The sequence below is a fragment of the Somniosus microcephalus genome, chromosome 29 (genome assembly GCF_052327205.1).
Source record: "Somniosus microcephalus isolate GS21.2 chromosome 29, FLI_Smic_1.0, whole genome shotgun sequence".
Classification (NCBI taxonomy): domain Eukaryota; kingdom Metazoa; phylum Chordata; class Chondrichthyes; order Squaliformes; family Somniosidae; genus Somniosus; species Somniosus microcephalus.
Window position 1 is genome coordinate 42,217,183 of NC_141015.1, and position 12,748 is coordinate 42,229,930.

Sequence of the window (12,748 nt, forward strand, 5' to 3'; positions counted from 1 at the left end):
TTTTAACTTTGAAAGGTTGTGGTTGCACTCTTTAAGGTAGTGTCACCTGAACTTAGGTCCTGATCTTGAGCTAGTTTTGCTACTGTTGGCTGCAATTCTTGCATCATGAGGCTGAAACAGTTTCCCAGTGATGCAAACTATGCACTTTTCCATTGGGGTCAATGGCTAATCAGTAACACCGGCAATTCTTTCCCCCTTGATTAGCCTGGGAGTCCCTACACAGATTACTGCCATCATGGTCGCGATCCGCTATCACAGCAGAGACCTGGAATCTTCCTAATCTGCTCCCCTCCACACCTGACGCTTCCCACAGTGGAGGAGCTCACATTGAATTATATTACTGGACGTAACTGTATTAGAGGATGTTGATCAAGTTTGAAGTAACGTGTAAAGATTATTCCTTTTTCCGTCTGGGAATGCAGCAACTCCTTGGCCTTTTCATCTTTAATAATGCGGCTATAACTGGAAATGGAGAGTGAGCTTATGTTTCCAGCATTAAACATAATTTGGTATTTTTAAAAATTCATTCACTGGATGTGGACATCGCTGGCATTTATTGCCCTCGAACGTGGTGGTGAATTGTCGTCTTGAATATTTTATTTCAGAGGACAGTTAAGAGTCAACCACATGCTGTGAGTCTGGAGTCACATATCGGCCAGACCGGGTAAGGGCAGCAGATTTCCTTCCCTAAAGGACATTTATGAACCAGGCAATCGGTACTTTCATGGTTACCATTACTGAAACTAGATTTATTACCAGATTTATTTATTTAATTTGAATACCGTGGTGGGATTTGAACTCATGTCTCTGGATCATTAGTCCAGGCCTCTCAATTACTAGCCCAGTAACATAACCACGATGCTACCGTATCTCCTATATGCATACAGCTGAATGAAATCCTCACTTGGCCTGTTTTTAATCACCATTTTTCCCCATCCACAGATTCTTCACCATGGTAGATAAAAGCATTTATATTGTGCAAGGTGAAATAAGTAGCGTGGTTGGTGCCATAAAGCGAAATTCAAGATGGACCACGCATACTCCTTTGGTAAGTTTTCCTGAGGAACTTTTTCTTTTAGCTCTTCTGGTAGATCACATTAAAATAGTATGCAGAATACATGGTATGAGTGGAATGAGCCAGTGGGCTTTGGTGAGGTCAGGAGATTTCCTTTGTTTAATCAGTGTGACTGATTGCCAGCTCTGTTGGGGAGGACCCTTGAATCGGATTATGGGGGTTGGTAGCAGGGCTGCTCTTGTCTGCTAGTCAGTGTCTGGGTGTTGGTTGTGTCGCAATTTTGTGCATTTATACAAAAAGTGTCTCCTTCCTTGTGTGGTGCTTAAATCACGAAGTGAGTATTTTCCAGCTTGCTACCCAGCCACTGGCAGGAGGTGGGGAGTGGGAACCAGATTTTAGAAGCTACTTCATGAGTTGGCCTTTATGGATGTTATTTTTTTCAGACCGGGCTATTTTACCCAGTGTTACAAGTGCTATGGAGCTCAAAGGTTCACCTGCTGCCATCTCAGTGGGGTGAGTGGAATGAGCCAGTAGGCTTTGGTGAGGTCAGGAGATTTCCTTTGTTTAAGCCCATAGGATCACTGTGGACAGGCCCAGGAATCACCGCACTGGGTCCAGGCTGGTTGGTTGTGCTAGTTGAATTATTTTATCATTCAGTCGCATAGGGCTGGATCTTTGGGCGTGACCCAGGAATGTTGAGCATTGTGGCTGCTTATCTCCAGCGTTCTACTAACGTTTTATGTTCATGTTCATCATAAACTGTTAATCTAGAACCCACAAACTAGTCATCCATTTGGATTCACATGTCCTGATTTGAGAGCTCAAATCTGCATGGTAATTTAAGTTAGTTTTGTTCTATTTATTCTCTGTTTCCTTAATGACCTTATACTGGGAATCAGGGCTGGGGAGATGTGAAGAGAATAATTCATGTCTTACAATAACATTGTCCAGCTGTGAGCAGCAACTTGTTTATTTAACACCTGCAAGGAGAAAGCTTCATCAGGGTGGTCCACCATTCTTTCTCTTCCCCCCCCCCCCGCCCCCCCCCACAACCCGCTCCCCCTAATTCTCTGTTTCTCTCCTAAAGACACTGACTCCATCTGTGGGGTGGTTGCACAGGTGCTGGCCATCCTTGGCTATCTCATTAAACGGACCGTTCTTCATGTCTGAGTCCAGGCCATGTATGTTGGCAGATATTATACCAGACCATCATAGCTGTGCCTGAGCCTGTCCTCACCTGATATTCACACGTTTCAGCAGAAGCTATTCAATAGAAACTGTTCTCTTTCTCCTTTCTCGCCCAGGGTCCTGTGGTCACTTGTGTGCCCTTAATGGTGTCCCAAGTAATTTTTATGTAAGGCAGTTCACCCGGGTGAGGGTGGAAAATCTTTGTCTTTAGGCACTTGTATTGCCAATTCATTAGCCAAAATGCTTTATTTATATTCTAATGAAACTTCAAAACTGCCTTCAGGTTGGGCAATAATTATTTCGAAGGGTACGTTAGGAAAAATCCACTTTTCTGATTGACGTCCCATTGCTGTGCAGTGGTGAGATGTGGGCTTTCACTTGTAGTTCATCATGTGGGGACTACCTAACCGTGGCAATACCGACGCTGGGAGCTGCCAAGAGGGGGCCAGGTGCTTCCATGGTGAAAGAGGGAACATTATTAGGAGGCAAGCTGTCCCAGATAAGTTATGCTCCTTTCCTTGAGGCTGGTTACAGAGGAGAGTAGGGAGCAGTTGTCCACCTGTCATTGTCTGTGAAATGATGCATTTCACAGGACCATTAAAAAAAAAAGTGAGTGTAAAGATCTGCAAACCAGCGAGGCTGTCCCGACTTAGGAATTTTAGTTATTAAAGAAGCAGATCATTGATGTAAACTGCAAATGGCTGCATCAGTGTAAGTAACAGGAGGCTCTTGTATCAGAACCAGCTGGTAGCTGTTTCATTGTGAATTTCTTTTTTAAAGGTCCCTGTCTGGAAAACATACGAGGGAAGAATAATGTTCCTGATGGAGTTGTGAATTTTTATCTAAGTTTCCCCCCTTCCATATTTTTGTATTGTTTGTAACAATTGTAATCTTTCACTGCAGTAGCTTTCACCTGTCGAGAATTCATTCACAAGCCACCCCGTATGCTTGCTGGACAGTATGTGTCATTCTTTGACTTGGCCTGGGTAAGACAATGATGGAGATTTCCTACACGATTGGATTAAAACTCAAGTTTGGAGCAGTTTAGGTTGTTTTTCCAGAAATTTTGGCGATTGATTCAAACACGAGCACGTGTTGGCTTCCTTGTAGGGTTAAGTCACGTTGAGATACAGAATCGGAAATGAAAAGGCAACTTTCTGACCTGGCCATTTAGAAAGTTTCTGTTTACATCCAATGATGTTTAAACTAATTAGTGGGGGGGGAGGTTTCTAGAGAGCAAATAATAAAAATGACAACGGAGAAGGTCATAGACCTAGGTAGCAGTGGGGGAATTAAAAACCAGAGAGTGTCAGGAAGGGACAGAATGTATGGAGTAAAAGGTAAAGTAGTAAAAGGGGAAAAAGCAGGAATAAAGTGTCACAAAACATATTTGGAAGTTCTTTATCTGAATGCATGTAGCATTCAGAACAAAATGGACGAGTTGACGGCACAAATAACTACATATGGGTATGATCTTGTGACCATGACTGGGAATTAAACATATGAGGGTATTTAACAATCAGGAAGGACAGGCAGGAAGGAAGGGGAGGTGGGGTGGCTATGTTAATAAAGGAAGGAATCACTGCAATACAGAGAAATGATATTGGGTCAAAGGATCAGGATAGTGAAACAGTTTGGGTGGAGATAAGGAATAAGAAGGGGAAAAAACACTCGTGGGCGTAGTCTATAGGCCTCCTAACAGTTGCAACTCTGTTGGACGGAGTATTAATCAGGAAATAGTTGGGGCTTGTAATAAGGGAACAGCTATAATTATGGGGGATTTTAACTTTCATATTAACTGGACAAATCAAATTGGGCAGGGCAGCCTTGAGGAAGAGTTCATTGAGTGTATTAGGGATGGGTTTCTTGAGCAGCATGTAACGAAACCGACCAGGGGGCAAGCAACCTTAGATCTGGTCCTGTGCAATGAGACAGGATTAATTAAAAATGTCCTAGTAAAGGATCCCCTTGGAATGAGTGACCATAACATGGTTGAATTCCATATTCAATTAGAGGGTGAGAAGGTTGGATTTCAAACAAACGTACTGAGCTTGAATAAAGGAGACTATGAAGGTATGCGAGTGGAATTGATAGAGTGGACTGGGAAAATAGATTAAAGGGTAAGACGGTACATGATCAGTGGTGTACATTCAAGGAGTTATTTTACAACTTTCAAGAAAAATATATTCCACTGAGGAAAAAAGGGTGTAAAAGAAAAGATAGCCATCCGTGGCTAAGTAAAGTAATTAAGGATAGTATCCGACTAAAAACAAGGGCATATAAGGTAGCCAAATCTAGTGGGAGGATAGAAGATTGGGAAGTCTTTAAAAGACAGCAAAAAATAACAAAAAGATTGATTAAGAAAGGGAAGATAGATTATGAAAGTAAATTAGCAAAAAATATAAAAACAGATAGCAAAAGTTTCTATAGTTATATAAAAAGAATAAGGGTGGCTAAAGTAAATGTTGGTCCCTTAGAGGATGAGACCAGGAAATTAATGGTGGGAAACATGGAGATGGCAAAAACGCTGAACAAATATTTTGTATCCGTCTTTACGGTAGAGGACACTAAGAATATCCCAACACTGGACAAACAGGGGGCTCTAGGGGGGGAGGAGCTAAATACGATCAAAATCACTAAGGAAGTGGTACTTGGTAAAATAATGGGACTCAAGCTGGATAAATCCCCTGGACCTGATGGCTTACATCCTAGGGTCTTGAGGGAAGTGGCGGTAGGGATTGTGGATGCATTGGTAATAATTTTCCAAAACTCCCTGGACTCAGCAAAGGTCCCGGCAGATTGGAAAACTGCTAATGTAACATAGAAGATAGGAGCAGGAGTAGGCCATTCGGCCCCTCGAGCCTGCTCCGCCATTCTATGTGATCATGGCTGATCATCCAAACTCAGTACCCCGTACCTGCCTTCTCCCCATATCCCTTGATACCTTTAGCTCTAAGAAATATATCTAACTCCTTCTTGAATATATTTAAAGACTTGGCCTCAACAGCCTTCTGTGGTAGAGAATTCCACAGATTCACCACTCTCTGGGTGAAGAAATTCTTCTTCATTTCTGTCCGAAATGGCTTACCCCTTATCCTTAGACTATGACCCCTGGTTCTGGACTCTCCGACCATCGGGAACATTCTACCTGCATCTAGTTTGTCCAGACCTGTCAGAATTTTATAAGTTTCGATGAGATCCCCTCTCATTCTTCTAAACTCCAGCAAGTATAAGCCCAATCGACCCAATCTCTCCTCATGCGTCATTCCTGCCATCCCAGGGATCAGCCTTGTGAATCTTCGCTGAACTCCTTCCATGGCAAGAACATCCTTCCTCAGATAAGGCGACCAAAACTGCACACAGTACTCAAGGTGTGGTCTCACCCAGGCCCTGTACAACTGCAGCAGGACATCCTTGCTCCTGTACGCAAACCCTTTCGCTATGAAGGCCAACATACCATTTGCCTTCTTCACCGCCTGCTGCACCTGCATGCTTACCTTCAGCGACTGGTGCACAAGGACACCCAGGTCTCGTTGCACTTCCCCTTCTCCCAATCTATTGTCATTCAGATAATAGTCTGCCTTTTTGTTTTTGACACCAAAGTGGATAACCTCGCATTTATCCACGTTATATTGCATCTGCCATGCTTCTGCCCAATCACCCAACCTGTCCAAATCATCCTGGAGTTTCTCGGTATCCTCCTCGCAGCACACACACCCACCCAGCTTTGTGTCGTCTGCAAACTTGGAGATATCACATCTAGTTCCCTTATCTAGATCATTAATGTATATTGTGAATAGCTGGGGTCCAAGGACCGATCCCTGCGGTACCCCACTAGTCACTGCCTGCCACTCGGAAAAAGACCCCTTAATTCCTACTCTCTGCTTTCTGTCCGCCAACCAGTTCTCTATCCAAGTCAATACCTTGCCCCCAATCCCATGTGCCTTAACTTTACACGCTAATCTCTTATGCGGGACCTTATCGAAAGCCTTTTGAAAGTCCAAATACACCACATCTACTGGTTCTCCCTTATCTATTTTCCCAGTTACATCCTCAAAAAATTCCAGTAGATTAGTCAAGCACGATTTACCTTTTGTAAATCCATGTTGACTTTGTCCGATCCTGTCACTGTTTTCCAAGTGCTCAGCTATTACATCCTTTATAATGGACTCTAGCATTTTCCCCACTACCGATGTCAGGCTTACCGGTCTGTAATTCCCTGCTTTCTTTCTACCACCCTTTTTGAATAGTGGGGTAGCCCTCCAATCCATGGGTACAGTTCCAGATTCCAGTGAATTTTGGAAGATGATCAGCAATGCATCTACTATTTCTAGGGCCACCTCCTTAAGTACCCTAGGATGTAGATTATCAGGCCCTGGGGATTTATCGGCCTTCAATCCCGTCAATTTCCCTAACGCCATTTCCCTACAAATACTGATTTCTTTCAGTTCCTCCCTCTCATCAGACTCTATGTTCTCCAACATCTCTGGGAGGTTATTTGTGTCCTCCTTTGTGAAGACAGAACCAAAATATGCATTTAATTGGTCTGCCATTTCTTTGTTCCCCATTATAACTTCCCCTGCTTCTGACCGCAAGGGACCTACACTTGATTTCACTAATCTTTTTCTCTTCACATATCTATAAAAGCTTTTACAGTCAGTTTTTATGTTCCCTGCAAGCTTACTCTCATATTCTATTTTCCCCTTCTTAATTAATCCCTTTGTCCTCCTTTGTTGAATCCTAAACTGCTCCCAATCCTCAGGGTTACCGCTTTTTCTGGCCAATTTATATGCACTCTCCTTGGATCTTATGCTATCCCTAATTTCCCTTGTTAGCCACGGTTGAGTCACCCTTTTTGTTTTATTCTTATGCTAAACTGGGATGAACAACTTCTGTAGTTCATCCATGAGGTCTTTTGAATGTTTGCCATTGCCTATCCAGCGTCAACCCTTTGAGTGACATTCCCCAATCAATCCTACCCAATTCGCGCCTCACACCATCGTAGTTTCCTTTATTTAAATTCAGGACCCTAGTCTCCGAGTCAACTACTTCACTCTCCATCCTAATGAAGAATTCTATCATATTATGATTGCTCTGACCCAAGGGGTCTCGTACAACAAGATTGCTAATTAATCCTCTCTCATTACATAATACCCAGTCTAAGATGGCCTGATCTCTGGTTGGTTCCTCGACATATTGTTCCAGAAAACCATCCCGTAAACATTCTAGGAATTCCTCCTCCACAGTATTTTTACGAATTTGGTTAGCTCAATCTATATGTAAATTAAAGTCACCCATGATGACTGCTGTGCCCTTGCTGCATGCTTCTCTAATTTCCCTTTTAATGCCATCCCCAACCTCCGTATTACTGTTTGGAGGTCTATATACCACTCCCACTAACGTTTTCTGCCCCATGATATTTCTCAGTTCTACCCATACAAATTCCGCATCATCAGAGTTAATATCCTTCCTTTCAATTGTGTCAATCCCCTCTTTAACCAGCAATGCTACCCCACCTCCCTTTTTTGCCTATCCTTCCTAAATATTGAATACCCCTGGATGTTGAGTTCCCAGCCTTGGCCACCCTGGAGCCATGTTGCTGTAATCCCAATCAAATCATATTCGTTTACCTCTATTTGCGCAGCTAATTCATCCACCTTGTTCCGAATGCTCCTTGCATTAAGACACAAAGCCTTCAGGCTTGTTTTTTTAATGCTCTCAGACCAATATGAATTATTATTTACTGTGACCATGTTTGATTTAAACCGTTGAGTTCTTTGCCTTCTAATTTTGTTTTTCTCCTTCCTGTCTTTTGCTTTTTTCCTTGTTTCCCTTTCCTTTGTCTGTCTCCTTGCTCAGGTTCCCAACCCCCTGCCACTTTCGTTTAAACCCTCCCCAACAGCACTAGCAAACACTCCCCCTAGTACATTGGTCCCGGCCCTGCCCAGGTGCAAACCGTCCCGTTTGTACTGGTCCCACCTCTCCCAGAACTGGTTCCAATGTCCAAGGAATTTGAATCCCTCCCCCTTGCACCATTCCTCTAGCCACGTATTCATTTGAAATATCCTCCTATTTCTACTCTGACTAGCACGTGGCACTGGTAGCAATCCTGAGATTACTACCTTTTGAGGTCCTATTTTTTAATTTACCTCCTAACTCCCTATATTCTGCTTTTAGGACCTCATCCCGTTTTTTACGTATATCGTTGGTGCCTATGTGCACCACGACAACTGGCTGTTCGCCCTCCCCCTCCAAAATGTTCTGCAGCCGCTCCGAGACGTCCTTGACCCTTGCATCCTGGAGTCTCGATTGCGGCCGCCAAAACGCCTATCAATTCCCCTTACAATTGAGTCCCCTATCACTATAACTCTTCCACTCTTTTTCCTCCCAGCCTGTGCAGCAGAGCCACCCATGGTGCCAGGAAGTTGGCTGCTGCTGCCTTCCCCTGATGAGTCATCCTCCCCAACAGTATTCAAAGTGGTATATCTGTTTGAGAGGGGGATGGCCACAGGGGATTCCTGCACTACCTGCCTGCGCCTCTTACGCTGCCTGCTGGTCACCCATTCCCTTCCTGCCTGTACACCCTTTACCTGCGGTGTGACCAACTCGCTAAATGTGATATTCACGACGTCCTCAGCATCGCGAATGCTCCAAAATGAATCCATCCACAGCTCCAGTGCCATAATGCGGTCTGTCAGTAGCTGCAGCTGGACACACTTACCGCACACACAGTCGTCAGGGACGCAGGAAGCGTCCCTGATTTCCCACATAGAGCAGGAGGAGCACACTACGGGGCTGGGCTGTCCTGCCATGACTTGCCCTTTAATTAATAAAATTAAATGAATCCCACCAATTTCACTTCAATTAAATGATATACTCAAAGGCCCTTGCTTAATAGTAGTCCCCCCTACACAACAGAGACCTTAGAAACCACAAAATTTAAGTTTAGGAAAAATTTAGAAAGAAAATACTCGCCAACCAATCACTTACCTGCTTCTTGGTGATGTCACACTTCGATTACTTTTTGCTTCCCTCTCCCGGAACCTGGATTGGTAAGCTCCTTAAATACCGCCGCCACCTCTGGTGCTCCCTCGCAGGTCCTCCGCTCTCTCGGGGGCTCTGGGCCTCGCTGCTCGCTGCCTCGGGGCTGCTCCTTGTGTACCGCCGCCTCTGGTGCTCCCTCGTAGGTCCGCCGCCTCTCCGCTCTCTCGGGGCTCTGGGCCTCGCTGCCTCGGGCTGCTCCTTAAATACCGCTGCCGCCTCTGGTGCTCCCTCGCAGGTCCACCGCCTCTCCGCTCTCTGGTAAAAGGGTAGTAGACAGAAGGCTGGAAACTATAGACCAGTTAGCCAAACATCTGTGGTTGGTAAAATTTTAGAGTCCATTATTAAGGAGACAGTAACGGGACATTTGGATAAACATAATTTAATAGGACAAAGTCAGCATGGTTTTACGAAGGGGAAGTCATGTTTGACAAATTTGCTTGAGTTCTTTGAGGACGTAACATACAGGGTGGATAAAGGGGAACCAGTGGATGTAGTGTATTTAGACTTCCAAAAGGCATTTGACAAGGTGCCACACAAAAGATTATTGCTCAAGATAAAAAATCACGGGATTGGGGGTAATATTCTGGCATGGGTGGAAGATTGGCTATCTAACAGAAAGCAGAGTTGGGATAAATGGTTCATTCTCAGACTGGCAATCAGTAACTAGTGGTGTTCTGCAGGGGTCAGTGCTGGGACCCCAACTCTTTACAATCTGTAACGATTTGGAGGAAGGGACCAAGTGTAACATATCAAAGTTTGCAGATGATACAAAGATGGGAGGGAAAGTAGTGAGTGAGGAGGACATAAAAAACCTGCAAAGGGACATAGACAGGCTAAGTAAGTGGGCAGAGATTTGGCAGATGGAATATAATACTGGAAAGTGTGAGGTTATGCACTTCGGCAGGAAAAATCATAGAGCAAGTTATTATCTTAATGGCAAGAAACTGGAAAGTACTGCAGTACAAGGGGATCTGGGGGTCCTGGTGCACGAAACACAAAAAGTTAGTATGCAGGTGCAGCAGGTGATCAAGAAGGCCAATGGAATGTTGGGTTTTATTGCTAGGGGGATGGAATATAAAAACAGGGGGGTATTGCTGCAGTTGTACAAGGTATTGGTGAGACCACACCTGGAATACTGCATACAGTTTTGGTGTCCATACTTAAGAAAAGACATACTTGCTCTCGAGGCAGTACAAAGAAGGTTCACTCGGTTAATCCCGGGGATGAGGGGGTTGACATATGAGGAGAGGTTGAGTAGATTGGGACTCTACTCATTGGAGTTCAGAAGAATGAGAGGCGATCTTATTGAAACATATAAGATTGTGAAGGGGCTTGATCGGGTGGATGCGGTGAGGATGTTCCTAATGATTGGTGAAACTAGAACTAGGGGGCATAATCTTAGAATAAGGGGCTGCTCTTTCAAAACTGAGATGAGGAGAAACTTCTTCACTCAGTGGGTGGTAGGTCTGTGGAATTTGCTGCCCCATAGAGCTGTGGAAGCTACATCATTAAATACATTTAAAACAGAAATAGACAGTTTCCTAGAAGTAAAGGGAGTTAGGGGTTACGGGGAGCCTGTCCCACAGGGGAATAGGACTGCTCCCAGCCAGACAGAGGGAGAGATGCACAGGACGTACGCAATACCTCAGACAGAAACAATCCATTAAGAGACAATAAGCAGATGTGCAGCAGCATCTACTTCCGCCTTATGGATCAAGGACTAATTAATAGAAAGAACTGTAACCAAATTGTATTAACTTTTGTAGACAACTGATGTGATCTTTTTTTTCCCACACTTAGACACGACAAACACGTACCACTCTTTAACCTATCATAGTAAAAGATCAAACTTAACATGAAATCCTTATATATTTCGACCTGGAATATCCAAGGTCTACGCTCTTCACTGCGAGAAGTGAAAAGTAGGACCCCAGAGTTCATAGATGAAACTAAAGACCTAGATATTATCATTTTACAGGAAACTTGGTATAAAGGAAAAGGACACACTGGCTGTCCCCAAGGGTACACTGAGCTGGTGGTCCCCTCCAATAAATTACCAAGTGTAACCCAAGGCAGAGACTCCGGAGGCATACTGATCTGGTTTAAAACAGAACTTAAGAATTACATCAAATTTATAAAAAAGGGCGAAAACCATATGTGGCTCAAACTTGAGAGGGAGATTATCTCAAACACCCAAGATGTTTACATTTGCGCACTTTATATCCCTCCAATCGATTCCCCGTACTTTAAAGAGGACACCTTCTCCAACATGGAGGGGGAAATTATCCAATACCAGGCCCAGGGGAACGTGTTGATCTGTGGGGACCTCAATTCAAGAACGGGCGAAGAACCAGACTTCACCAATAATCAGGGAAACAATTACGTTTTCGGGAATAACCACTTTGACATCCCTTCCCTTCCATACAGGCATAACTGCGACAAGCAGTCAAATACCAACGGAAAACAGCTACTACAGCTCTGTCGAAACCTGGGTCTGTACATTGTCAATGGTAGGTTCATAGGAGACCTCCAAGGAAGATCGACCTATTGCTCACCTCTTGGCTGCAGCACAGTAGACTATATGATTACAGACTTAGACCCATTCTCTTTCAGAGCATTCACAGTCAAACCACAAACAACACTGTCAGATCACAGTCAAATTACTATGTTCCTCAAAAAGACAGAAACAAACAACATAGAAACACAACCCAGTAAACTGTACAACACCAAAAAATCGTACAGATGGGCCAAAAACGACACGGAAAAATACCAGAAAACAATTAGCAATGCATCAACTCAAGCTCTCTGACACCTTTCTGGATAACATATACACTCACAATAAAGAAGGCGTAAACCGGGCAGTTAGTAAACTAAACAATATTTTTGATAATTTGGCAACAAATGCAAACTTGAAAGCTCGCAAGAACAAACCCAAAACAAAAAACTATGAAAAATGGTTTGACCGAGATTGCCATAACATGAGGAAAAAACTTAGAAAAATATCAAACCAAAAACACAGACATCCAGAAAACGAGGAACTACGCCTTACTTATTGTCAGACACTAACACAATACAGAAACACACTCAGAACCAAAAAAGAGCAATATATTAAGAATACACTCAGCTCCATGGAGGAATCCATTGATTCCAATTGTTTCTGGGAAAACTTGAAAACACTACACAAAAAACAACACGACGATTTGGCCATTCAAAATGGGGACACATGGGTAAACCACTTTGAAAAATTATACCAGAAAAACACACTAAGACCAGAGCAACACCAAATATGCAAAAAACTGGAAAAGCTAGAAATGGCCATAAAAGATAACCAAAACCCGCTGGACGCCATAATAACAGAAAAAGAACTTCTTGAAAAACTCAAGGACCTGCGACCAGGAAAAGCCTGCGGGACAGACGGCATACTAAACGAGATGATTAAACACACAGACAACAAAATGAAACTGGCTATCCTAAAACTCTTCAACTTGGTTCTGAGTGTCG

General features: G+C 43.6%; 1 protein-coding gene across 9 annotated transcripts in view; it reads left to right on the forward strand.

Moving 5' to 3' along the window:
- gbf1 (golgi brefeldin A resistant guanine nucleotide exchange factor 1) overlaps positions 1-12,748 on the forward strand; it is a 231,590-nt gene that overhangs the window by 5,147 nt on the left and 213,695 nt on the right. For 8 of the 9 annotated variants that reach the window (XM_085970692.1, XM_085970688.1, XM_085970687.1 and 5 more), the window contains exon 2: positions 943-1,048. In XM_085970692.1, the coding sequence (XP_085826818.1) occupies positions 943-1,048 (106 nt within the window). Of the gene's footprint in view, positions 1-601; positions 665-942; positions 1,049-12,748 lie in introns of those variants that run through there. The other variant, XM_085970695.1, reaches the window with a different exon arrangement.